This window comes from Mustelus asterias, chromosome 1, assembly GCF_964213995.1.
Source record: "Mustelus asterias chromosome 1, sMusAst1.hap1.1, whole genome shotgun sequence".
Lineage (NCBI taxonomy): Eukaryota > Metazoa > Chordata > Chondrichthyes > Carcharhiniformes > Triakidae > Mustelus > Mustelus asterias.
The window spans coordinates 134,470,735-134,498,029 of NC_135801.1; the positions used below are offsets into that span (position 1 = coordinate 134,470,735).

At 44.3% G+C, this 27,295-nt stretch overlaps 1 protein-coding gene across 1 annotated transcript in view; it reads right to left on the reverse strand.

Annotated features, from left to right (window-relative positions):
- Positions 1-27,295, reverse strand: part of itga2.2 (integrin, alpha 2 (CD49B, alpha 2 subunit of VLA-2 receptor), tandem duplicate 2) — a 154,095-nt gene that overhangs the window by 2,908 nt on the left and 123,892 nt on the right. The window contains exons 20-29 of the mRNA XM_078219451.1: positions 25,960-26,083; positions 23,803-23,886; positions 22,623-22,699; positions 22,435-22,524; positions 13,275-13,371; positions 12,681-12,785; positions 8,427-8,531; positions 5,176-5,289; positions 2,697-2,783; positions 8-124 (exon numbers count right to left, since the gene is read on the reverse strand). Coding sequence (XP_078075577.1) covers positions 8-124; positions 2,697-2,783; positions 5,176-5,289; positions 8,427-8,531; positions 12,681-12,785; positions 13,275-13,371; positions 22,435-22,524; positions 22,623-22,699; positions 23,803-23,886; positions 25,960-26,083 — 1,000 coding nt within the window. The remainder of the gene's footprint in view (positions 1-7; positions 125-2,696; positions 2,784-5,175; positions 5,290-8,426; positions 8,532-12,680; positions 12,786-13,274; positions 13,372-22,434; positions 22,525-22,622; positions 22,700-23,802; positions 23,887-25,959; positions 26,084-27,295) is intronic.

Below are 27,295 nucleotides of genomic sequence, written 5' to 3' on the forward strand. Positions count from 1 at the left end.
TACTTACTTTCCACATGGCACCAGTCAATGCGAGAAGTACAAGTAATCCACCTATTACACTCCCCACAATCACTCCGACAGGAACTACTTTTTTTTCCATTGGTTTTGTTATTCTAATTGGGATCTAAAAGTTAAAGCGAAAGTGCAGTTATACCTTAACACTGTTCAAAAATTTCTAAAACTAATCAACTTGGAACAAAAAATAGAAAGTACAGATTTGCGTCTAAATTGACCAATCTTCTGGTCCTAGCAAGGAGTTATGCTTGAAGGAAACTGGGTTGGAGGATGTGTGACAGAGTGGTGTTCATCCTCCGACTCATGCTCCCTTAAGGTAACTGTTCCCTGCCAGGAGCATGGGATCAGTGAGTTGATATAAAACAAATGGATCTCCCATAGCAGTGCTCATGGTAGATATACAGTTCCATAACAAGAACAATAAACTCTGTAAATTACAATATATTAGACAAAACTAATGAATCTCTCATGCCATTACTTATCTCAGAATGCTGTTTTACAACAAAAACGATACTTATGCCATACAGGTATTTCAACAGGCACAGGAATTTCCATTTTCATTAAATGTTATTCTGGGATTTTTATCAGTGCCTTGGGGATTGATTTCCACAGCTCGATCAATTATTTTATGCAACATTAAATAAGTGGTCTTTATACTTATAATCCTTATGTACAAGTTTTACAGCTAAGACCAAATAGCAGGATGATTTGCAGTATGTACCATTTAGTACTTCACAGCACCAAGTGAGAGGAGTGAAGTTTAGCTGTATGGGAACTAGTTCAGGGTTTTAGTAACACACAGGGGTGGCCTTAAGCTGGTGGCGTTAGGGTATAAACTCATGCAGAACTGGAATTAGAGTCACAAAGTTCGTCAGTGGACTTCTGGGGTTTGGAACTATGGCTATATCCTTTGGTTAGAACCAAAGAGAAAGCCTATATGAGCTCAAACGTTGGAGGGGAAACCAGAGATTTGGAAGAACTTTGTAGGACTCTATAGGAGTCAACTAACCGGTACATCCCTTGTGCCTTCAGTAGCGAACAAAAGGTGAGGGCGTGGGGCTGACAGGACTGGGAAGGGACAGTCAGTTTGGCACTATGTTTCATTTTCTTTCTTGGGTTACCCATTTATCTTAAGATAAATGCAAAATACTGCGGATGCTGGAATCTGAAACATGAACAGAAAAATGCTGCAAAATCTCAGCATGTCTGTATGACAGCATCTGTGGAAACCATAGAAACCATAGAAACCCTACAGTGCAGAAAGAGGCCATTCGGCCCATCGAGTCTGCACCGATAACAATCCCACCCAGGCCCTATCCCCGTATCCCTACATATTTACCTGCTAATCCCTCTAACCCTCATATTTTACCCACTAATCCCTCTAATCTACGCATCCCAGGACACTAAGGGGCAATTTAGCTTGGCCAATCAACCTAACCCGCACATCTTTGGACTGTGGGAGGAAACCGGAGCACCTGGAGGAAACCCACGCAGACACGGGGAGAATGTGCAAACTCCGCACAGACAGTGACCCGAGCTGGAAATCGAACCCAGGTCCCTGGAGCTGTGAAGCAGCAGTGCTAACCACTGTGCTACCGTGCCGCCCTGACGAAGGGTCACCTAGACTCGAAACATTGGCTCTGTTCTCTCTCCACAGATGTTGTCAGACAGATGTTTTTGTACCCATTTATCTCCTTCAATTTCCAAAATACCCCCTTTATCTCCAGTTTTCTCAATTCTTCAATATTCTGTGATATATCTTTGCCCTTAAATTCTTTCCAATCTTCTGAAATGAATCATGTTTCTGCAGGGCGGCACGGTGGCACAGTGGTTAGCACTGTTGCCTCACAGCGCCAGGGACCCGGGTTCAATTCCAGCCTCGGGTGACTGTCTGTGTGCAGTTTGCACGTTCTCCCCATGTCTGCGTGGGTTTCCTCTGGGTGCTGCGGTTTCCTCCCACAGTCCAAAGGTGTGCAGGTTAGGTTGATTGGCCATGGTAAAATGACCCTAATGCCGGGGGCATTAGCACGGTAAATACGCGGGGTTACGGGAATGGGGCGGGTGGGATTGTGGTTGGTGCAGACTCGATGGCCCAAACGGCCTCCTTCTGCACTGTAAGTATTCTATGAGCTTCTATGAGCTCCCTAACTCAAACATTCTGAGTGTGAATCTCCCCTTGGACAGCAGCACAAATTGAGCAGCAGTGAACTGTTAGCCCATTTTACACTATGTCCGACATTCCTCATGCAGAGTGTAAACCAGCTGCCTAACCATTGTTGCCCATTTAGTAATATCACCACATTCTGAATGTTTCCAGCACTGAAATATTAATGCAATTTCTACTTTTCTCCAGGCTATCCAGTCTATTTGTTTTTGAAATTATGCTGTATGAATATTAAAATGCAAATGTTTAATGCATTAAAGTAAAATAATTAATATCCCAAGTTTAAACAGCAAAGAAAATTCATACAGAGACATTGCGTGCTCAAAGGGTAGTAGTCGCATGTCATTTCAAGGTATTTGTAATTACATTTTCCGACTGTACCTTCTACTTTAGTTATTCTCCTCTTTGTTCCAAGCTCTATTTAACTGTATTTGCAGTCTTAACTGTCTGAGCGATTGTATCAACATAACAAGAAACTTTGCAATACAATTGTAGTGGTAGTTCTGAGATCACTTACTGTTAAGGTATTGCTTTTGATGACCAGTAATGGGTTCCTTGTATCAATCTCTGCAGATGGATTCAATGTTACGCTTTGGAAATCAGCCTTAAAATAAAGTGAAACTTAATTCAAGTTTTTAAAATTTCACTTCTTACACACTACACAAATGTATGAGGAAGTTCAAGGTCACTTAAAATTGTCCTATTTAATCAAAGTAAAGATATAAAAATAGGTAAATTAATTTGACATTGGCATATACAGTGCTATGCTGACTATAAAATGGTGGGTCTTATCCAGCTCCAGTGTAGAGGACTTCATTTTAATGGACATAGGTCCACACTAGCAATCTCTGTGGCATGAATTTCCCACTTTGTTTTGGTTCCAACAGTAGCTTAAGTGTTCTCCAGCAACCAGCAATGGTGATGTTGTCAAACAGTAACCAATCGTACTGAACAATTCTCACAGACAGGAGTCATGAAGTTAAAAACCACTGACTATCATTCACTTTATTCATTTTACTGACAGTAAAATAATGATTGGAACATTCACGTGGGATTAATGTAGAAATTGAAAGATGAGAAACAAACTTTAACTCTTTTATTACTTCAAGATTGATTTTTTATGATAATGGGCATAAACATAAAACGAGTATTCCCAGGGTTACAGAGATTGTTCAGCAGGAATTATGAATTTAGAACGCCATTAAAAATCTAGTTAGACTTCATGTCTCATAGAGCCTTGCACACACAATAAAGGCAGTATGAATGTGATATTAATTTTTTTATTCATTCATGGGACATGGGCATCACTGGCTGGCCAGCATTTATTGTCCTTCCCTAGTTCCCTTCTTCGGAGGGCAGTTGAAAGTCAACCACATTGCTGTGGCTCTGGAATCACATGTAAACCAGACCAGGTAAGGACGGCAGATTTCCTTCCCTAAAGGACATTAGTGAACCAGATGGGTTTTTCCGACAATCAACAACGGTTTCATGGTCATCAGGACATTGTTATATCCAGATTTTTTATTGAATTCAAATTCTACCACCTTCCATGGCGGGATTCGAACCCGGGTCCCCAGAACATTCGCTGAGTTTCTGGATTAATAGTCTAGCGATAATACCACTAGGTCATCACCTTCCCTCCAATCAATTTGCACAAGAGTCTTTATTGAGGCACTTGAATGTGCAGCCAACAATATAAACTAAAGGGTACAATTCTAAAAGGGGCACTGGAGCAGAAGGATCTGAGTGTAAATAAGTCATTGAAGGTGGCAGGACTAGTTGAGAACACAGTTAATAAACCATACTGTATCCTCAGCGTTATAAATAGGAACATAGAATCAAAAAGCAAAGAGGTTATATCAAACTTGTATAAAACACTGATTTGGCCTTAACATCCAATTATGGGTGCCACACTTTTGGAAGGCATTGGAGAGATGCAGAAAAGATTCACCAGAATGATTCCAAGGATGAGGAATTTCAGTGATGTAAATCGATTGGAGAAGTTGGGACTGTTTTCGTTGGAGAAAAGAAGGTTGTGAGGAGATTTGTTAAACATATTCAAAATCAGAAAGAGTCTAGGCCCATTGGGGAAGGATCCGGAACCAGAAGGCACAGATTTAAGGTAATTGGGAAAGGAAGCAAAGAAGGCATGAGGAACTTTTTCACACAGTGAGTGATTGGGGTCTGGAATGCACTGCCTGAGAGTGTGGAGGAGGCAGGTTCAATTGAGGCATTCAAGAGTGAATTGGAGAATTATCTGAAAATGAAGAACATGCAAGGTTACTGGGAGAAGGAGAGAGAATGGCACTGGGTGAATTGCTCATTCAGAGAACCGGCACAGTCACAATGGGCTGAGTGGACTCCTGTGCTCTAACAATTCTGTGGTGGTCATCTTAGCTGGGGCAGTCATAATATTGCTGCTTTTGGTGCCAATGCCAAGGGATAGGAAGGAGAAAATCAGTCAATGCTCCCACCGCTGATTGCAACGGATAGAAACGTGTTCAACTGTGGCAAGGAGGTAAAGAATGAAAACAATGAGGTACCCAATGTCAGTCATGTGTGCCTTTTGGCATCAGTGCAGATAAGAGGAATTGTCCACCTCCAAAGGTGATGATCAGTTCAAGAAGATCAGGAAGGAATAAAACATTTATATGTCTGATTTTACAAAGAACAAATAATGAAATATAAAATTTAGCTTTGTGTCCCATGATGTTATTAATTATAACCTATTTGTGGGAAAATTAATAGATACAGATCATAAAATTAGATGCAGATTTCTAAAATCTTCAGTCACATATTCATTTAATAACATGAATTGTCAATACTTTCTGATATTATAATTTTTGCAAAAAATTTTAAAATGGCCATTTTTAGGATTTTTCCTGAGGGGAGCATTGTAGTTTTATGCATAATATTTTGAAAGAGTAAGGGAAGTGCAGCTTAATAAAGTTGAAGAAAAATTCATCTTAATGAATGATCTGAAGGTCGATACATACTTTTATAAATGTGTCCAGCCAGATTCTTGTAGTAATGTTGATCAAGTATTGCTTGTTCATGTCAATGTTGTTAATAGTGCACACAAAACTTTCACACTTGGCATTTTTACAGTTCTGCAAAAACAGATAAAATTGTGAGACATATTATTGACAATGGGACTCTTCAATCAGGAAAAATAATTTCCATAAAATGTCCAGCCTTTACGGAAGTAATATTGGTCTACTTGCTGCTCCGTTTGCCTAATACAAGTAAAACTTAATAAACAGTTTTAAAAGTGTCACTGGTTTCACATTACATAAATGTATGAACAAGTTCAAGGTCACTTAAAAATTGTCTTATTTAATTGAAGTATATAGAATAGTAGCAGCCAGAAAATCAAGCAGGATTTGTTCTAATTCACTTCCCTTCTGCCCAAATTTCAGAATCACCCAGTTTTCTGCTATCGTCGTGTTGAGTATAAATAAATGGGAGTGAATTGAGGACCCCGACATGGTAGATGGGGACGTACGGTGACACAGTGGTTAGTACTGCTGCCGCACAGCACCAGGGACCTGGGTTCGATTCCCGACTTGGGTCACTGTCTGTGCGGGGTCTGTACGTTCTCCTTGTGTCTGTGTGGGTTTCCTCCGGGTGTTCCTGTTTCCTCCCACAGTCCGAAGGACGTGGTGGTTACGTGTATTGGCTATGCTAAATTCTCCCTCAGTGTACCCGAACAGGCACCGGAGTGTGGCGGCTAGGGGATTTTCGCAGTAACTTCATTGCAATGTTAATGTAAGCCTACTTGTGACACTAATAAATAAACTTTAAAACTTTTACCATAGGTAGAAACCTCCTTAATATATATATATATATAAACCAAACCCAAATGTTTTCATTGCAATGCTGACAACCTCTTTTGTTCTTTCTGTACCCAGCATTTTCTGGTCGTTCTGTGAGTCAGTCTAAACTTAAAGGGACCAATAGCTGATCCCAGTGACAAATTTAAATTAATGTTATTTCACTTGTTGCAAGTGTTTTATATAGTGCATCCTCTGTCTGTGAAGGCGGTTATATGAGACTTTTTCAACCATCTATTCAATCTTTAAAAAAAAGACCCAGGTTCCTCTTGAATGTCCAATCTCTGTGGCATACGAGGAAGACAAGGAAAGAAAACAAAACAATCTGCTGGAAGCTAACACAAAGAAGGAAGCCTGTTCACAGACACCCTTTCTGTACCAACTAAATTAACTGGCCCAAGGAGCACAGAGCAATGTTCTGAGGACTCTATCCTTGTCCTTGTCCAGTGAGGACATTGTACTGCATGCTTCAAATTGACCTCGACATGTTGATAAGGAAAACAATGTCCTGCAGTCAACATCACAGCAGAGCTAAATGGTTTTGCCATTGGCATTTTCCAGGCTGTCACAGTTAATATTAGTGAGATAAGTATCTATGTTTCTTTTAATTCTTTTATGGGATATGAGCATTGTTGGTCGCATCTGTTCTCCATACTTATTGCCCTTGAGACAGTTATGGTGAGCCACCTTTTTTAAACTGCTGCAATCCATAGTGAAGGGACGCCCACAGTGTTGTTAGGGAGGGAATTCCAGGATTCTGACCCAGTGACATTGAAAGAACAGTGATATAGTTCCAAGTCAGGATGGTGTGTGGGTTGGTGGGGTATTTGTAGGTGGTGGTGTTCCCATTCATCTGCTACCTTTGTCCTTTTAGGTGGACGAGGTCTCAAGTTTGGCAGGTGCTGTCCAAAGGAGCCTTGGTGAGTTGCTGTAGTGCATCACATATATGGTGCACCCTGTTACCACTGTGCTTTGGTGGTGGAGGGAGTGAATGTTTGTGGTGATGGATAGGGTGCCGATCAAGTGGACTGCTCTGTCCTGGATTGTATCAAGCTTTTTGTGTTGTTGGAACTGCACTCAAACAGGCAAATGCTAAAGTATTCCATCACACTCCTGACCTGGGCCTAGAGGTGGTAGACAGGCTTTGGGAAGTCAGGAGATGAGTTACTCACTGACAAATTCCCAGCCTCCAATCTATTTTTGTGGCTGCAGTATTTATATGGCTAGTCTGATTCAGGTTGTTGGTCAATGGTGTGACAAATAAGGGATGGGATTTTCTGGCTGCACTGCCACCAACACCAGAAAATCCCCCCCCACCCCCCGAGGTCAACGGACCTTTGCATGGTCTGGCCCCGCTGCCCGCTACGATTCCCATGGATGAGAAAATTCCCCCCATGAAGTCTGTAAGATTAGTATGTTTTGGAACGGAGGCTTTAATTTATGGTAAAATTGAGGAACGAATGGTGAAATGTGACCTGTTCGGAACTTTGCTGACAACAAGTCACTTTGGTGACTCAGTTGTTAACTGTCAAAGGGGAGCCTAGTTCTTTCACTGGGAAGAAAGTATAAGGTACTTGCATCTGTAAACAATGACCAGGGCAGAGGTGCTGACGGTGGATAGACTGTCAGTCTCCAAGCCGCAGGGAGGTATCAGTAATGTCAGGATAATGTCAGGTTTGCAAACTGTTATACTATAAACTATTTACTTCCAAGATAGTAACAGGTTAGGATAACCAGAAGGATAGCTAATTCACACTTTTATCTGGATACAAGGTCCATGTGATGATATACATTGCTGTGGAGATGGACTTTGAGAGGGTAGGTGTTCATAGGAAGCCATTGTAGGATCGGGTTGCAGGTTTCTCTAAAGTATCATTAGTATGGTCAGTCTGTAAGAAACTGAGAGAGACAAAGAATGCCAGTCCTGTGCTTTACGTAGGTAAATGCTGGCCCTGTCAGTCACACATGAAATGCAGTTGGGAGCTCATGCTGCAAGCACTTGACAGGGAGCCAGCAATGGAGGAAGGCTGTCAGTTTTATAAGGGTGGATTCCAATGACATGAAGGAATCTGAAATGGTCCAGCTATTTGTTACCACTCAAACTGTTGTTAGTAGCTGATTCGAGAACAATTTAACAGCTGAATCCTGAGCATTAACACAAACATGTGGCCAGGTTCTCTTTACATTACTAAGTGCCAAAATACCCAATACCTGCCAAGATGTCTGCTCGGTTGGCTTTGGTGACACATAGTTGGCTGCCATGGTAACCAGATTCAGGGACATACTGGATGGTTGTGCAGTGAAAATAGGTTAAGTTATTTACACAAATTGCCAAACATTAGTTTAAGTGACCAAACTCTAAGTAAATGCCAGGTCCAAGTACTAAAATATTAAGTAATAACATTCTGCCTTACCAAATCATTTACATCCCGGAGACTCTCCTTGTTAAAAGCTGTGGAATGTTTTTTCTGTTCAATATTCAGAGTATTAAGTTTTGCATCACAAATTATGTTGTTTTCCTGCAATTATTTTAGAAAAACAGGATCACTATATCGAATGACCAAACACAAAGCATAAATTGTCCTTCATTACTCCACTGCTCCTGAATATCAGTCTCAAATGTTGAAGGTTGGTCCCCCCCACCAGCTCCCACCAGGGGAGCACTACCAAAACCCATTGAATAAAGAAGCAATGATGGATTATGACTGATGTCCATAGGCTGGTTTCTTCTTTGCTGCAGTACTGGTATAAATCCAACCTTGTTAAAATGCTGCCTCGTTGACTAGTACCAATGACTGTTAAACTTTCTGAAGAGGTAACCTTATGAATTTCTACCCACAGCTTAGAACCGTTCCCGTCAGAAGTACATCTCCTTACCTGATCCTGCTCAATAAAAGAGATTCAAGGATCATTCCAACCTCCCTTAGAACAATCAGTATACCAATCAGGGAAATTGCATTTGACCAGAGAATTGATACAGGTGACCACCACAGGCACAAACACAGGATTAGAAATACATGGCTTGGATGACAGAAACCACCAAGTGCAGTAGGCACGAACCTCTCTCATGAAAAAGAAACAATAAATGTGTTTATTTTGGGCCCGCTTCTCCCCTTTTGAGGCGAAGTGCCCATGCTGGTGGGAAAATGGCAGAGTTTCCCACTGGTGTTGGGATTCATCCACCTGAAAGATGCTAATAAGCTCGTTTCAAACAACCCACCAGCCAGCCTGGCTGTTCCGGGACTGGGGCCGCCATTTTTAAAGGGCACCCCTATCTCCACACTTAGACAGACTCCCCTCCCATAAAATGAAATGGTCCCCCCACCAGCTCCCACCAGGGGAGCACTACCAAAACCCTTAACCAAAGAGAGGCATCCTTGCCCCCACCCACAAATAAATTGTAACCCCCCTGAGGGTGACCTGATCTGATCCCTCTCCCGACTCAGCCCCCCACCCCCCCGCCTCAGCTCCCCTCCCCCAAGATCCCCCACTCAGCACCTCTCCCTCAGATTCTTCACTCAGCCCACCCTCCCCTCAAAGCCCCCAGTCAGCCACACCACTCCGTCTTCCACCTCAGGTGGCTGGAGGATGATAGAAATCCATTGAGCTGTCAGTGGAATCTTGCTCAAGGCACTGCACATTGAATTTGTTAGAGTTCTAAGGATTCCATTGGATGACTCTTTGGTGAGGGGTTGGTGGTGCTGGCAGGCCACTGGACAGCTGGCATCATTTTAAATTACTGCAGAGATTTTCCTTTCTCCCCGTCAGAAGCTGCATGTGTGAGCAGACCCCTTTGTAGTCCTCTGACAAAGGGGAGATGTCAATTTCACCTGAGGGGGGTGGGGGGCACGAGGGGGTTCCAGTCTGCACAGCTGTGCACTCAGCTCCAATGTATGCACACAGCTTTGATTTGAAGTTTCTGAGGCTTCCTAGCAAGCTGACTTCTTTGAAACTCTCTCCATTCCAAAGGAAATCTTTGAACTCTAACAAATTCAATGTGCAATGCCTTGAAAAAAACTTCCATTGACAGCTCAATGGATTTCTATCATCCTCCAGCCACCTGTGCTAATTTTCATTTCCCTTCACACTTGAATGGACCTTAAGCACCCCATTGATCCTGACCGCAATGTTGACAGAGTCGAAGCCTAATTGACAGTCTGTGGTTTCACTTCCTCTCTTGCAAACCACAATCGTTTTGAATAAATCATGGAGCATGGAGATTAAAGTCACCTGGCCAAAGAACAAAGAACAATACAGCACAGGAACAGGCCCTTCGGCCCTCCAAGCCCGCACTGCTCCCTGATCCAAACTAGACCATTCTTTTGTATCCCTCCATTCCCACTCCGTTCATGTGGCTATCGAGATAGGTCTTAAACGTTCCCAGTGTGTCCGCCTCCACCACCTTGCCCGGCAGCACATTCCAGGCCCCCACCACCCTCTGTGTAAAATACGTCCTTCCGTGTTAAACCTCCCCCCCTCTCACCTTGAACCTATGACCCCTCGTGAACGTCACCACCGATCTGGGAAAAAGCTTCCCACCGTTCACTCTATCTATGCCTTTCATAATTTTATACACCTCTATTCGGTCTTCCCTCATCCTCCGTCTTTCCAGTGAGAACAACCCCAGTTTACCCACTTAACAATTTTCACAGCTGACAGGCAGGAATGCAGATGTTGATCATATAGCTGCCTGAAATCACCATGCCGGGGTGATTATCATAGAATGATGATTATCATAGAATTATCATAGAATCCCTACAGTGCAGAAGGAGGCCATTCAGCCCATCGAGTCTGCACCGACCACAATCCCACCCAGGCCCTACCCCCACATATTTTACCCGCTAATCCCTCTAACCTACGCATCTCAGGACTCTAAGGGGCAATTTTTTTTTAACCTGGCCAATCAACCTAACCCGCACATCTTTGGACTGTGGGAGGAAACCGGAGCACCCGGAGGAAACCCACGCAGACACGAGGAGAATGTGCAAACTCCACACAGACAGTGAGCCGAGCCGGGAATCGAACCCGGGACCCTGGAGCTGTGAAGCTGCAGTGCTAACCACTGTGCTACCGTGCCGCCCATATCTTCAGGTCTGCCATGGCTAGAAGGGGCAGTCCAGCCTTGAGACCCCCATCCCAGTGGAGAGTGGCGAGGTCAATCCCTTTCCCCCACCCAACCTCCCAGATCCTTGAGGGAACGCTCCTTTGCAGCTGGACAGCAGCAGAGGAGCAAATGACCACTGGACCCAACTCCTCAAGTCCCCTTGAGGTCCAAGGTGCCAGGCCAGGGTGTCAATGCCAGGGGGCAGAAGGGAGACTGAGTGGGGGTCTGAGTGGGGATGGGGCTGAGTGGGGACTCTGAGGGGGGAGGGAGTGCTGAGTCTGAAGGGGAAGGGGAGCTGAGGGGGCTCTTGTTGGGTCACCTTCATACTTGCGTGGTGTGTGTGTGGGAGGAGGGGGGGGGGGGGTGACCCATGATTGGTAGGGGGAAGGATGCCCCTCTTTTCTGAGGGATTGGTGGTGCTCCCCTGGACCCTCAGGCTCCAGTACACCATGTCTCTGCTTGTGGGTAACACATGTAAAGCCTGCCTGGTGACGTTCCCGCTACCAGGCTAGGTGAATGGTGAGAGGCTGATGAATGGGCTGTCAAACCCGCTAATGACATTCAAATTGGATGTGGAAGCGCTGGAAAGAGTGCAGAGGAGATTTACCAGGATGCTGCCTGGTTTGGAGGGTAGGTCTTATGAGGAAAGGTTGAGGGAGCTAGGGCTGTTCTCTCTGGAGCGGAGGAGGCTGAGGGGAGACTTAATAGAGGTTTATAAAATGATGAAGGGGGTAGATAGAGTGAATGTTCAAAGACTATTTCCTCGGGTGGATGGAGCTATTACAAGGGGGCATAACTATAGAGTTCGTGGTGGGAGATATAAGAAGGATATCAGAGGTAGGTTCTTTATGCAGAGAGTGGTTGGGGTGTGGAATGGACTGCCTGCAGTGATAGTGGAGTCAGACACTTTAGGAACATTTAAGCGGTTATTGGATAGGCACATGGAGCACACCAGGATGATAGGGAGTGGGATAGCTTGATCTTGGTTTCAGATAAAGCGCGGCACAACATCGTGGGCCAAAGGGCCTGTTCTGTGCTGTACTGTTCTATGTTCTATGTTCTATAAATTAACGGGTTTGCATAATTATTGGGCCGGTGGGGTGGGTTGGGTGAATCCTGAGAGCCCCCACACCCGTTGGGAAGCGGGTATTTTGGCCATTTACCAGGGCATCGGGATTCTTGCCAGGTGTCTGAGGAGGTTGGAGATTCAGGCCAATCAGTTTTGTTTGCGTCTACTCTAGAACATATATTGTTGATTGGGCGTAATGTAAAATGTAGGTTTACCTATGGCAAGAGATACTGGAGTGACAGAAGAAGAAAGTCAAAATATTGCTCCTCGTTACTGGATTCTGAATGTATTGTATTTCAACAAGGTTATTTTACTGAGTGCGTATGATCCAGCATCAACCAGCTGGGAGGAACTTTGACCATGAGTGATTGTGCAAAGCAACTGATTTACATTGTTCTTCGAACAAAAGTTGCAGTTGTCGCATGTCGAACTTCACTGCTGTTGCAATACTGCTAGGTAATAATTGTTTATTACTTAATTATAAACACAACATACCTGCTTTACTCCAGTAAGGTACAGAAGTTGATTGTCCTTTTTTGTGGCTACTGGTATTTTAACAGTAACATAGGCCGTCTGTACAGGGAAATGCCCAGTATTGACCTTTAAAATATAACATACATGAATTAGTTGTACCCTGTAGATATCACTTTCTGCAAAAACAAAACAAAATTAATAATAGGGTTGCAACATTACTACGATAGCAAATTACTGCACAGAGAGTGATAGGTATCTGGAACGCACTGCCAGAGGTGGTGGTGATGCAGGCAGATACAATAGGGGTGTTTAACGGGCTTTTAGATAAGCACATGAATATTCAAGAAACAGAGTGATATGGACCAAGGGCAGGCAGAAGGGATTAGTTTAATTTGGCATCATATTCAGCACAGCATGATGGGCCAAAGGGACTGTTCCTGTGCCGTACTGTTCTATGTTCTATGTTTTAATTTCCCATGAATGTCTTTCATGCAAACACTATTATCACATTGGATAATTTCACCTGGTTTATTGTCCTTCATGAAAGATGTGGAGAATATGATAGGGGAAATGCCCGATAGTGTGCACTTGGATGCAACAACAAAACATACGTACTCTGAGTGTAATAATGTATTCTGGATCATCCAATTTCTGTACCATTTTCGGAACCAGTTTGTCAGGAGAAATTTCATAGTAATTTATGTTCGTAACTCTGTAACATCGAAGAAAGAAGAATCAAAGCTGTGGCTAAGAATTGGAATATACAATCACAAATACAAAATATAACATTTCACAACTTCATTATTTAAATTCGTGGTTTGTTGTGTTAGCCATTATTTTATAGAGCATCATATAACATGTATGGAATCCCTTATCAATTATTTATCTAAAATATTTCAACAGAATGGTATTAGGACCTATATTTTATTATGTTCCAAAGATCAGGAGGTAAAGGGCCACAAAATAGCTACAGCAAAGAAGGAGGCTATTTGTCCCCTCAAGGTCATGCTGGATTCCTGCAAAAGGAATTTGGCTAGTTTGTCTACCTCCATATTTTATCTGTCGTTATACAATGTTTTCTGTTCCAGGTGTTCAGCCAATAACTTTTTCAAAGACAAGATTGAATCCACTTCCACCACCCTGTCTGGCAGTGCGTCTATGATCATAACGACTTGCTACATAAAACATTTTTCCTTATGCCAGCTTTGGTTCCTTTGCCAATCACCTTAAATCTATATTGCCTAATATTCAATCCTCCTACCAAAAGAAAACTTTATTTTATTCTTCTCTGTCTGGATTCTGCATGATTTTGAATGCCGCTATTAAATCTCCTCGATGAAGCACAATCCCATTCACATGGCTGAAGTCCCTCATCTTTGGATCCATATTTCTCAATCTTTGGGCAACTTTTTAAATGCTTTCACATCTTTTCAAAGTTGTGGTGCTCAGAATAGGTTATGATACACCACCTGAGATTGAGCTATTGATTAATGATAACTTGTCATTATTTGGTGGTACAAAATGGGAGTATTGCTGAAAAAACTGACATGTTGAAGCTTTCAGTGGATACTGGATGCTACAGAGATAGTGGATATTGTAGAGATAGTGGATATTGCAGTGATAGTGAAGGTTGCAGAGGTAGTGAATGCTGCAGAGATAATGAGAAGTTGCTCTCCCCTCAGGGTTAATGCCTTGTCTATTAAATGTAAACCAATACTCAAGATTTGATTGAATTTTTTGAGGAGGTGACCAACTGTGTAGACGAGGGTAGTGCAGTCGATGTAGTTTATATGGTTTTCAGCAAAGCCTTTGACAAGGTCCTACATGGGAGACTTGTAAAAAAGGTAAATTCACATGGGATACAGGGTAATTTGATAAAATGGATTCAAAATTGGCTCAGTTGTAGGAGACAGAGGGTGATGACAGAAGGCTGCTTTAGTGACTGAAAGCCAATGTCCAGTGGCACACCACAGGGATCTGTGTTGGGCCCCTTATTATTCGTCATTTATATAAATGACATTGTTGACTATGTGGGAGGTAGGATTAGTAAGTTTGCGGATGACACAAAGATTGGACGGGTGGTTAACAGTTAAGCAGAGTGTCTTGGGCTACAAGAAGATATAGACGGAATGGTCAAATGGGCAGATGGAATTTAACCCTGAAAAGTGTGAGGTGGTACACTTTGGAAGGAGTAATTTGATAAGAAAGTACTCAATGAATGGTAGGACACTAGGAAGTTCTGTGGAACAAAGGGACCTTGGCATGTTTGTCCATAGATCTCTGAAAGCAGCAGGTCATGTTAGTAGGGTGCCTTTATCAATTCAGGCATTGATTACAAAAGCAAGGAAGTCATGTTGGAATTGTATAGAACTTTGATGAGGCCACAGCTAGAGTACTGTGTGCAGTTCTGGTCGCTACATTATCGGAAGGATGTGATTGCACTGGAGGGGAGATTCACCAGGATGCTCCTTGGGATGGAACATTTAGATTATGAAGAGAGGTTGTGTAGGCTTGGGTTGTTTTTGTTGGAGCAGAGAAGACTGAGGGCCAACTTGATCGCAGTGTACAAGATTATGAGAGACATGGACAGAGTGGATAAGGAGCAACTACTCCCCTTAGTTGAAGGGTCAGTCTCGAGGGGACAGTGGTTCAAAGTGAGGGGCAAGATGTTTAGGGGAGATGTGAGGAAAAACTTTTTTACCCAGAAAATGGTGACAGTCTGGAATGCGCTGCCTGGGAGGGTGGTGGAGGTGGGTTGTCTCACATCCTTTAAAAAGTACCTGGATGAGCACTTGGCACGACATAACATTCAGGGCTATGGGCCAAGTGCTGGCAGATGGGATTAGGTGGGAATTCAGTGTTTCTAATGCGTCGGTGCGGACTCGATGGGCCAAAGGGCCTCTTCTGCACAGTACTTCTATGACTCTGAGAGGATATCAGGCACTATCAAGTGCATGGGTACACAGAATGTCAGACAGATGTTTGGGTTGCTGAACTCACCAGCAAATGGGACATCTGCCAGCCACTTCTTGCTCTCAATCACATATCCTTTGCAAGACAAACGGTTTTTGAATAATTTACTGGGGAATGCTCCACAGCTGTCATCGACATAATAGGAATTTCATCCACATCAGAGGCTGGGAATTCTGTGGTGAGTAACTCACCTTCTGACTCCCCAAAGTCTGTCCACAATCTACAAGGTACAAGTCCGGAGTGTGATGGAATACTCCCCCCTTGCCTGGATGGGTGCAGCTCCGACAACACTGAAGAAGCTCAACACCATCCAGGACAAAGCAGCCCACTTGATTGCTCCCTTTCCTCAAACATCCATTCTCTCCACCTTCAACGAACAGTGGCAACAGTGTGTACCATCTATAAGGTGCTCTGCAGCAATTCAGCAAAGCTCCTTTGGCAGCACCTTCCAAATCCATGGCCACTACATCTCGAAGGACAAGGGCATCAGATGGATGAGAACACCACCACCTTCAAATTTCCCTTCAAGCCACACACCATCCTTTCTTGGAACTATCTCACGTTCCTTCACTTTACTGGGTCAAAACCCTGGAACTCTCTCCCTAACAGCACTATGGGTGTATTTAGACCACATGGACTGCAGCGGTTCAAGAAGGCAGCTCACCACTGCCTTCTCAAGAGTGATTAGGGATGGGCAATAAAAGTGGAACTCCTTCAGTAAGCTTGTGATGAAGCCTCCATTCGGCAGTTGCACTGGGTGAGAGATGTATTTATTTAAGGAACCTGCTTAATCAGTCACTTTTATTTGCTCTCTATTCCAGGTACCAGCAGGAAACAGGAGGAAGCCAACAATCCCAAAAAGCCAGAGCCACAGTCCCAAACCCAACTCTGAGGATGATGCCTCAGAATCCACAGAGGATGCATCATCATGGCATCACCTGTACCCTTCATCAGTATAGATACAGGCAGCCCGGTGGGTCGAAATGTTAGAGTCTAAATTTCTGAAAACTGGTTCCTGGGGAACTTCACTGCAAACCACCTCCCTGTCTGAAAAAACATTCAATCAGCATCACCTTTAGCTTCCTGTCACTGAGACAATTCCATACCGATACGGTCACTTTCCCCTTAATTCCACATGCTTCCATTTCCTTAACCAACCTCCTGTGTGACACCTTGTTGAATTCCTTCAGAAGGTTGATATATGTAATATCTATTGCACTATCTTGCTCACCAGCCAGAAAATCCCCCCCCGAGGTCAACCTTTGCATGGTCAGTGCTAACCACTGTGCTACCAACATGTGAGTGTTAGGTTGATTGGCCATGCTAAAATTGACCCTATTGTCAGGTGGATTAGCAGGGTAAATGTGTGGGGTCACGGGAATAGGGCCTGGGTGGGATTGTGGTCGGTGTCGACTCGATGGGCCAAATGGCCTCTTTCTGCACTGTAGGAATTCTATGATCCTATGATCCTACTCTAGTCAAGTTAATTAGGCATGATGTGTTTAGAGAGTCAGCCAGGTTTACATGAACAAAACCACGGAGCACCTTTACGTTTGGGATAATGCTGAGGTTTGGAGTTTGTGGGAAGAGCGTGAGATGATGAATCTGTTGTTCCCTATGTTTGGCCAGAGAAAGTTTGAGCTCATTTTTAAGTGCGAGTGCACATAGTCTGTGGCAGACTTGAGAGAGGTGATGCAGAAAGAAAGCTGGGTGTCAGCAACATACACAAAGAAGCTCTTCTCATGTCTGCGGATAATGCTGCCAAGGACAAGGTGTAAATTAGGAACAGGACATGACATGGGCGGCATGGTAGCACAATGGTTAGCACTGCTGCTTCACAGCCCCAGGGACCTGGGTTCGATTGCCGGCTTGGGTCACTGTCTTTGTGGAGTTTGCACATTCTCCTCGTGTCTGCGTGGGTTCCCTCCGGGTGCTCTGGTTTCCTCCCACAGTCCAAAGATGTGCGGGTTAGGTTGATTGGCCATGCCAAATTGCCCCTTAATGTCCTGAGATGCGTAGATTAGAGGGATTAGCAGGTAAAATATGTAGGGATATGGGGGTAGGGCCTGGGTGGGATTGTGGTCGGTGCAGATAGGCCAAATGGCCTCTTTCTGCACTGTAGGGTTTCTATGATTCTATGCTGATAAAGACAGATAGTTGGAGTCTCACAGTACTGGTTTGGAGCTCGGATAACAAGCTATCAGTACAGAAGTTCTGAATGCAATCAGGTAGAAAGGAGTGGGACTGGATGAGGGCAGTCCGCCTGAACTGGACAATAGAGTAGAAATGCTTGAGGAGGATAGTGTGGTGGATAGTGTTGCAGTCACAGTCTTAGACAGTGTCAGCTGGTTAGGACCATTCTGGTGGTGTGTTGGTGGCAGAAATTCAGTTAGGGAGATATAAACAAAAAGATGGATACAGATTTAGAAATTATCAACACGCTCAAGCCAGGTCAGGGAGAGAAATCATGGCTTCTCTTGTTTCCAGCCCCCTTATTCTCCAAACTCACCACCCCACCTTTGCAATTTACTTTGGCTCCTATGGAAATACTGCAACCCAGAAGGAGACCATTGAGTCTGTGCCAGTTCGTTCGAACAGAAATCACATCCCCCACCTGCCCTTTACCTATAATATTCTTCTCCAAGCATTTATCCAATTTCCTTTTGAACGCTTATTTGAATCTGTATCCACCACAGTCTCAGGGAGGGAGAGCATTCGAACTCCTAACCACTCTTTGTCAGAGCCAGGGAGAGAGACAAAATTTCTCACCATTGGTCCGTATTAAGGAGGTGTTTTCATTTTTGAAATAGGCTGTGGCGTGTTTCCCAAAATCTTGGGATTAAATCAAAGGTACTGCTCATTAATACATTCAAAGACAGCTGATGGCTGATGCACCCAAGACTTGAACCTCACAAGCACCACCAACAATAATCCCAACTCCAAATGGGAATATCTTGATCTAACAGAGACATATTCAATTTGCGCATGACACCTAATTTCTGAGTTTAAAAATGACAATTCACCTGTAATAATGAATTATTTCTAATCATACAAGTGGGCTTAGTTAATAGAAGAAGTACACTTTGCACTGAATAATAAACATTTTCCCACTTTAACTTGAGATGAACAAAGTTACAAATGCTCATCATCGAGCATACAATAGGAGAGCAAAATACTGCAGATGCTCAAAATCTGAAATATAAACAGAAAATACCGGAAACACTCAGCAGGCCAGGATGCATCTGTGGAGAGAGAAACAGAGTCAATGCTTCATGTTCATGCTCTGCACTAGTTCTGATGAAGGGTCACTGACCTCTGTTTCTCTCTGCACAGCTGCTGCCAGATGTGCTGAGCATTTCCAGCACTTCCCATTTCTACTGGAGCAAAGATAACCTTCTTTAGCCAATCCTCCAAAAAGCAATCTGGCATAACATCAAGCAAAAAAGTTAAGGCATGAAGAAAAGACAAAACTCACTGAGCGAAAATAAAATCAGAGCAATAAATTGGTTGGTAATTTTAAAAATTAGCAACTGATAAAAATGACCATCAAAAAGTGCCAAGCAGCAGAAGTAGCCAATAAAACCTTATTGCCTTTTTTGCTTAAGAAGCAGAGTGAAAGAGAGACACATTATCGACTCCAAGTCCTGCACATCATGGAAGGGGAGGAGACCAGGAATGAGCTAAGGTGTGATGTGAGATAAAACTTTCCATACAATGAATGCTTTGGGGGTGGAATGCACTGGCTGGATGTATGGTGGAGGCAGGTTCAAGGGAGGCATTTAAGGAGATATTAGATGATTATTTGAATGGAAATAATGTGGGACGTGGAAAAGGCAAGGGAATGGCACTAAGTCATGATGCTCGTTTGGAGAGTCGGTGTAGACCTGATGGGCCAAATGGTCTCCTCCTAGACTGTAACAATTCTATGATTCTGTGTAAAATACTAGATTGTTGTAAAAAAAACACCTGCTTTACAAATGCCCTTTAGCAGAGAAACTGGGCGGCACGGTAGCACAGTGGTTAGCACTGCTGCTTCACAGCTCCAGGGTCCCGGGTTCGATTCCCGGCTCGAGTCACTGTCTGTGTGGGGTTTGTACATTCTCCTCGTGTCTGCGTGGGTTTCCTCCGGGTGCTCCGGTTTCAAGAACAAAGAACAAAGAACAATACAGCACAGGAACAGGCCCTTCGGCCCTCCAAGCCCGCGCCGCTCCCCGGTCCAGGATTGAATCCTGAATCCAGGATCCCCGCCCAATTTTCCAGCCTATCTACATCCTAATATCCTATCCACCGAGCTGTCCCTCACAGCTACGATGCTTTGTTCATCACAACCTATTAACTCACCCCCACCCCCCCATTCCAGACCATGTGATCTCCAGGGAGAGGCGAAAACCCAGAGTAAAAACCCCAGGGCCAATATGGGGAAAAAAAAATCTGGGAAATTCCTCTCCGACCCCCTGAGGCGATCGAAACGAGTCCAGGAGATCACACTGGCCCTGATCAGAAAATGCTTCCCAACCCTATACATTTCCACTTCTGCTTTACGAACACCATCTGAATTCCCTGCCCCCGAGACAGGTTCCCAACTATCCGCAGTCTCGCTCTGTACTGGCACCAGCAAGATGATCATAGAATGAAGCCTTGAAACGAGAAACAAGGAACAATTAGCCCGCGCCGCTCCCTGGTCCAAACTAGACCACTCTTTTGTATCCCTCCATTCCCACTCCGTTCATATAGCTGTCTAGATAAGTCTTAAACGTTCCCAGTGTGTCCGCCTCCACCACCTTGCCCGGCAACACATTCCAGGCCCCCACGACCCTCTGTGTAAAATATGTCCTTCTGATATCTGTGTTAAACCTCCCCCCCTTCACCTTGAACCTATGACCCCTCGTGAACGTCACCACCGACCCGGGGAAAAGCTTCCCACCGTTCACCCTATCTATGCCTTTCATAATTTTATACACCTCTATTAAGTCTCCCCTCATCCTCCGTCTTTCCAAGGAGAACAACCCCAGTTTCCCCAATCTCTCCTCATAACCAAGCCCCTCCATACCAGGCAACATCCTGGTAAACCTCCTCTGTACTCTCTCCAAAGCCTCCACGTCCTTCTGGTAGTGTGGCGACCAGAACTGGACGCAGTATTCCAAATGCGGCCGAACCAACGTTCTATACATCTGCAACATCAGACCCCAACTCTTATACTCTATGCCCCATCCTATAAAGGCAAGCATGCCATATGCCTTCTTCACCACCTTCTCCACCTGTGACGTCACCTTCAAAGATCTGTGGACTTGCACACCCAGGTCCCTCTGCGTCTCTACACCCTTTATGGTTCTTCCATTTATCGTGTAGCTCCTCCCTACATTATTCCCACCAAAATGCATCACTTCGCATTTATCAGGATTGAACTCCATCTGCCATTTCTTTGCCCAAATTTCCAGCCTATCTATATCCTTCTGTAGCCTCTGACAATGTTCCTCACTATCTGCAAGTCCTGCCAGTTTCCTCCCACAGTCCAAAGATGTGCGGGTTAGGTTGATTGGCCAGGTTAAAAATTGCCCCTTAGAGTCCTGGGATGTGTAGGTTAGAGGGATTAGCGGGTAAATATGTGGGGGTGGGGCCTGGGTAGGATTGTGGTCGGTGCAGACTTGATGGGCCGAATGGCCTCCTTCTGCACTGTAGGGTTTCTATGATTTCTATGATTTCTATGATAGCATGCGAGAATGTTTATGATGCATTTGTCTTCATTTTATCCATAGTCAGGCAGTATAAGGCCTATATTGCGCTACATTTTGAATATCCCTGTCAGGGAGGTTGGGCAAACTGAGCTAGTAGATTGTGTTAGGAAGACTGTCGAAAAAGATTTCAAGTCACTAAAGTCTGGGCACCCATATACTAGGTGCTTTACCTTACCTCATGCAATAGCAGCCTCCGGCCAGGTCTGAAGTGAAGAGTGAAGAAAGCACCCACCAATGCCCCCCAAAAAAAGCATTAATGAGGTAAGCAAAAAAAGGAGAGACTGGGGAATCCAAGTGTCCTCCTTGGCCAATGATTGTTGTTATTCAGAACGACAGCAATCGTCGGCCAGAGCTTTCTATGTTTCTATGGGATCAGGCTATTGAGTTGAATGATCAGCCATGATCATAATGAATGGCGGAGCAAGGCTCGAAGGGCCAATTGGTCTCCTCCTGCTCCTTTTTCCAATGGCTCTATGTTTCTATATTTGCAAAGCAGCCATTCTGGTGGGTAGATCATCTCAATTGACAGGCTGTTCGACCAATGAGCATGGGCCCACCTAGAGTATGGGCCCTGGTGTTTTGGGCCCCCCTCTCCCTGACCCTGTGCTCAAGGATTTTTTAAAAGTTTATTTATTAGTCACAAGTAAGGCTTACATTAACACTGCAATTAAGTTACTGTGAAATTCTCCTAGTCACCACACTCCGGTGCCTGTTCGGGTCAATGCACCTAACCAGTATGTCTTTCAGATTGTGGGAGGAAACCGGAGGAAACCCTCGCAGACACGGGGAGAACGTGCAAACTCCACACAATCAATGACCCAAGCTGGGAATCGAACCCGGGTCCCTGGCGCTGTGAGGCAGCAGTACCACCGTGCCACCCTGATATTGGAGATGGACAGGAGGTTTGGGGACAGGATTGTAGTTTACAAAGAACAAAGGAGTTAACAGCAAAAAAAATTCTGTTCTGATCACTGACATCCTTCATTTTGATGACCACAGATCACTTGAATGTTAATTCAATAATAAACTACAAGAGAATACTGTCGAATTGGCAATATCCTCCATACCTTGAGAAGAGAATTTCAGTATCATACTGTACAGTAAAGCTGATGCTTGCTTTGTTGTCAGAAATAGTGTTTGGATCTTCATGACTCTCACTGTAAAATAAAACAGCTATGGTATTACTCAAACTTCCAAATAGAAATTGTAAAAACATATGAAATAAATTGTCCTTATTATGATGCTCGGTATCTACCTTTTAGCTTGGAAGTTCACATATGTATCCCGCTGTGGTTTGTTGACATTAAAATCAAAGTTGATGTCAAACGAGCTCTATCAATGTACAAAAATAAAATTTGAATTTAGTTTATTTAACTTCCAGTTTTGCCCTGACTTAAGCATTTAGTCATAAGATAAGTAATTTCTAAATCTATATTGAAAAAATAACTGCAAGGGAACACCAGGATTATTCTAACTTTAGACTTTAGAGAAAACCATGAATAAATGCACATTCAATCCTTATTCTACATTATGGTCTTTATTGAAAATGCTTTCAGCTGGAGCCCTTTCCACTGTACCTCCAAGGATTCTGGCTGCTTAAGTGACTGTTACATCATGCTTCCTCACCCTGCTGTCATTTCTGATACTCTTCCCGTTTCTCCTCACCTGTTTCAAGTTTAAATCTCGGCTGGAATTCTCCGGCCGTTCACACCCGTGGGTTTCTCCAGTCCTGCTGGCAATGCACCCCCGCTCGAAGGTTTCCCGCTGGTGTGGGATGACGTCAGTGTGAATTCCCATTGACAGTGGTAGGACCAGAGAATCCCACCGCTAGCAAACAACATGCCACTTCCCACCGGTGGGAAGCACACGGCTGGGAGGCCACCTCGCCCATTTCTGGGGCAAATACGAAGCATGTCACACATCTTCATATTTTAAAAACTCTTTCTGGACTAAATTGATTTTCATCATCTTCCTGGGTAGCCAATTATAGTTAGATTCAGCTAGGGGTTTGAGGACTATGGAGGTGTTTCTAGCCAGGATTGTATTAGATAAGCCAGATCTCTCAGGGACCATCCATCTCGCTTAGGATCATCTGATGATTACTTCCTTATCTACCTTGCCTTATCGCTCACTGTTTTCCATTTCCTTGATGATCTTCACGATGAATATTGACCATTTTTGGTACCTCAGTAAGGGATTTTGGAGGCCTAATTTTGAAAGTTAAGAATGGAAGAAGGGGATTCCAGTGTAGGCATTCTCCGTCGAGAGTTTTTTTCCTGTGACCAGCCTTGTATCCATTGTCTTCAGTGTAGGCTTGGTAATTCAACCCTCTTATCCTCATTGCATGTAAAAATCATCAAAAATTTGCTGGCATCGCTATTCCAATCATGTATTACTAATGAATTCACTGAAGTATTCTGAACAAAAAAAATCACCTTAGCTCCTGCTTTTAAAAACGGTAACCCAATTTCACAGGACACCAAGTTTGAGTTTACTTCACTACAGTCGGTGTCCGTAGCCTGTTAAAATAAAAAGATAAACACCCATCAGAGAATTTAAATATACAGATATCTCTCCCTCTCTCTCCAAAAGCTTTATAATAGGATAAACTATTGATATATGTGTAATATCTATAATCTATTGATCTGTTTACGTGAAGTCATTGTGCAAAACAATTATTAAAGAGATTACTACACAATTTTAATATTCTGTTAAAAATTGGGGCTGTTACATTTTGCAATTGGAGTCTCTTGCCATTATATAAATTGTCCACCGACATATTACCTGCTGGTCCAGTCAGCTAGAACTGATGCACATGTGGCTGGGGAGCAGAACGTCTGATCAGGTAACGTCTCTCAAAGGGCTTCAGCTCACAATGGAAGCATAATTTATGGGGCTGGCATGAGAGTTCACATGACACAACAGAGGCATGTGGGAACCTTTTCCTTTTTATATTGAAGGGTTGGAGGTCTATTGAACGATTGGCAACGTGGGCCTCATTATATCGGGTCTCCGCCTCAGTCTCAGGCCTCCGCACAGGCGTCATCAGTCAAGCCTGAAGCGGGTACTCCCATGTCCCCCACAACCATCCCTCCACCCTGGGCTCTTCCTCCTTGGTTACAAATCCTACAGCCTGGGCTTCCTGCTGGGCCTGGTCCAGGTCAAGTTTAATATACTGGCCAGTCCAGGCACACAGGGCATCCGTGGCCTTTGTAACACACTTGTGGACGGATAGTTGGGAAATGCCACAAAGGTCTCCACTGGTGGTCTGGAAGGAGCTGGTGGCATAAAAGTTTAAGGTGGCCATCACTTTCACAGCCACTGAGAGTGGGTGACCCCCGTACCCCCAAGGTGCCAGGTCCTGCAACAAATGGACAGGCGTTGCACTGTCTCCTTTCGGAGCCAGAGCCATCGGTGACACGTGACGCCCGACAATTGCTCGAAGGACACTTGCATGTGGAACTTCTGGGGTCTCTGCTCCCTCCTTCTCCTGCCTCCTCCCCACCCCCTCAGGACGAATGGCGGCCACATCCTGCCTCTACCCCTGCGAGTGGCAGGGCCTGGGTCTCTTCTGCCCGCAATTCATCCTCCTCAGCTCCAGCAGCAACCAAAAGAACAGAAAGATCAATGGGTCGCATTGCAGAAGCCACATGATTAATCTGAACAGGTGGGAATTTGGGGAAGGGGAGAGACAGATGGAGAGGTCAAAGAATTCTGCTCACCCCAGCTCAGCAACACACACTCCCCACACCACCCCCCACAGGCCCCCAGCAATGCACACTCCCCATACCTTTCCCCACAGGTCCCAGAATGGCAACACAGTGCACTCCCTCCACAATGCCCCACCCCCCACTCCACTCACAAACACATACCCAGAACCTATGCAACCTATGCATGGGCCACAGACACTGCTGCTTGACAAGTCCTGAGGCTGCAGCACTGCCACTTCAAAGAGTTTCCAGCCCATCCCCCACCTGCAACAGTGCTTGCTGCTGCCAGCACTAGGACCCAGAATCAGCGCTAAGATCCAAGGCCAGTGCTCTGACCTGGGTCCATGCTGAGAGTCTGAGGTTGGACCCCGTGAGCAACAACAGCCCCCAACCCCCCACACACTCGCGGGACCCCTCCCCGACCTGAAACACAACATGGCCACCACGAAACAACCTCCCTCTGAGCAGGACGGAGCAGTTTGAACGTGGAGACTTACTTCCTCACTCACCCTCACTGATCAAGAGCCTGAATGCAACTTTTATACATGAGGTGTTTTCCTGACCGACCTGGCTGCAACAAACGAGGTGGTTACGGTGGGTGAGCTGGGACAATTGGGAGTGAAACTCACGAATTACATTGTGATGAATGCAAAGAAATGCAAATTGATGTATCGCCCTTTCTGGGTGGGCTGCCGATCGTGACGATTTCTTTTATTGGTGAAATGGGAATGGGCACAAAAACGGGCTCCATTCCTGCTCGTCGCATCATGTCCGATTTTGCGACATTTTCCCGCTGCAAAATGGGCGCGATAAGGTTGTAAAATTCCACCCTATATTTTTGTTATCCTGTAAAGTAACATATAAGTAAAATGTTCTACTTACTGATGCAAAAAAGATGTTATCAGAAAAATGGACCATGACTTTAGCATTAAATGCATTTTCCTTCTTGTTCTCCGTCTCTACGTGAATGGTTATTTGCTTTTGCTTGCTACTAACAATGTAGTTACTGTTGATAGAAATAAGAAATTGATTAATTTAAGATATATATTTGAAAATAAATTAGTGAAGCATGGTAAATTGTAGACAAGTAAATACATCAAGAAGAATTACTATTGTAGAAGGACTTGTATTTTAAATAATGCATTTCGTAGAGCACTTTACAGCAAATGGAGTATTTTTGAAATGTAGGGACTGTTGGAAAGTGGGAAATCTGGCAGCCAATTTGCATAAAGTAAACTCGCACAAACAGCAATATATTGTTGTCCAGATAATCTGTACTGGTGATGATAATTGAGGGATAAACATTGGCCAGGACCAAGGATAACACCTATGATCTTCTTTGAAATATCACCATGCCATCTCTTACATTCACCTGAGCAGACAGAAGGGGTCTCGGTTTAACATGTTAGCTGAAAGACAGGGCAGCACTTCCTCAGTACAGCACTGGAGTATCAGTCTTGATTTTTGTGCTATTAACTTGGACTTGAACCTGGAATCTTATGGGTGGAGCTTTCCTGTCCCACGGGAATTGTAGCAGGTGGGTCAGGACCATGCAAAGGTCCATTGACTTGGATGGGATTTCCCGGTCTTGGGGCAAGCGTGGCCGGAAAATCCCACCCGATGACTTGGATGTGAGAATGGCATCAACTGAGCCATGACTGTCACATTAGCTCCTGTTCACTGAAAAGGGTTAGATTTTTTAAAATCTTGTATCTGAACGCCTTGCACCAAAGCTTTTCAAAGATAGAAATGCAATAGTGGTGGGATTTTCCACCCCCCCACCCACCCCCGGTGTGTTTTGCAGCGCCATTGGTCAGCAATAGGATCTTCCAATTCCATCGCTGTCAACAAGCTTTCCCATTGTTCACACCCTTGGGGAACCCATGGTGGGGGTCAGCACTGCACTGGCGGGACCTGCTGGAAAATCCCACCCTTTATATGTAAAGAAAATACGTGTCCATTACCTGGATAATGCTGCGTTCTATTCACTTTTGAATAGGTAATATTAGTTTAAGAAAGAAAGAGTCTATGAAAAAGATGCACCATCCATGGCTAACTGCAGTTTAATTAATTTATTTTTGTCACAAGTAGGCTTACACACACTGCAATGAAGTTACTGTGAAAATTCCCTAGTTGCCACACTCCGGTGCCTGAACGGGTACATTGAGGGAGAATTTAGCATGGCCAATGCCCCTAACCAGCAGAGGTTAAAGATAGT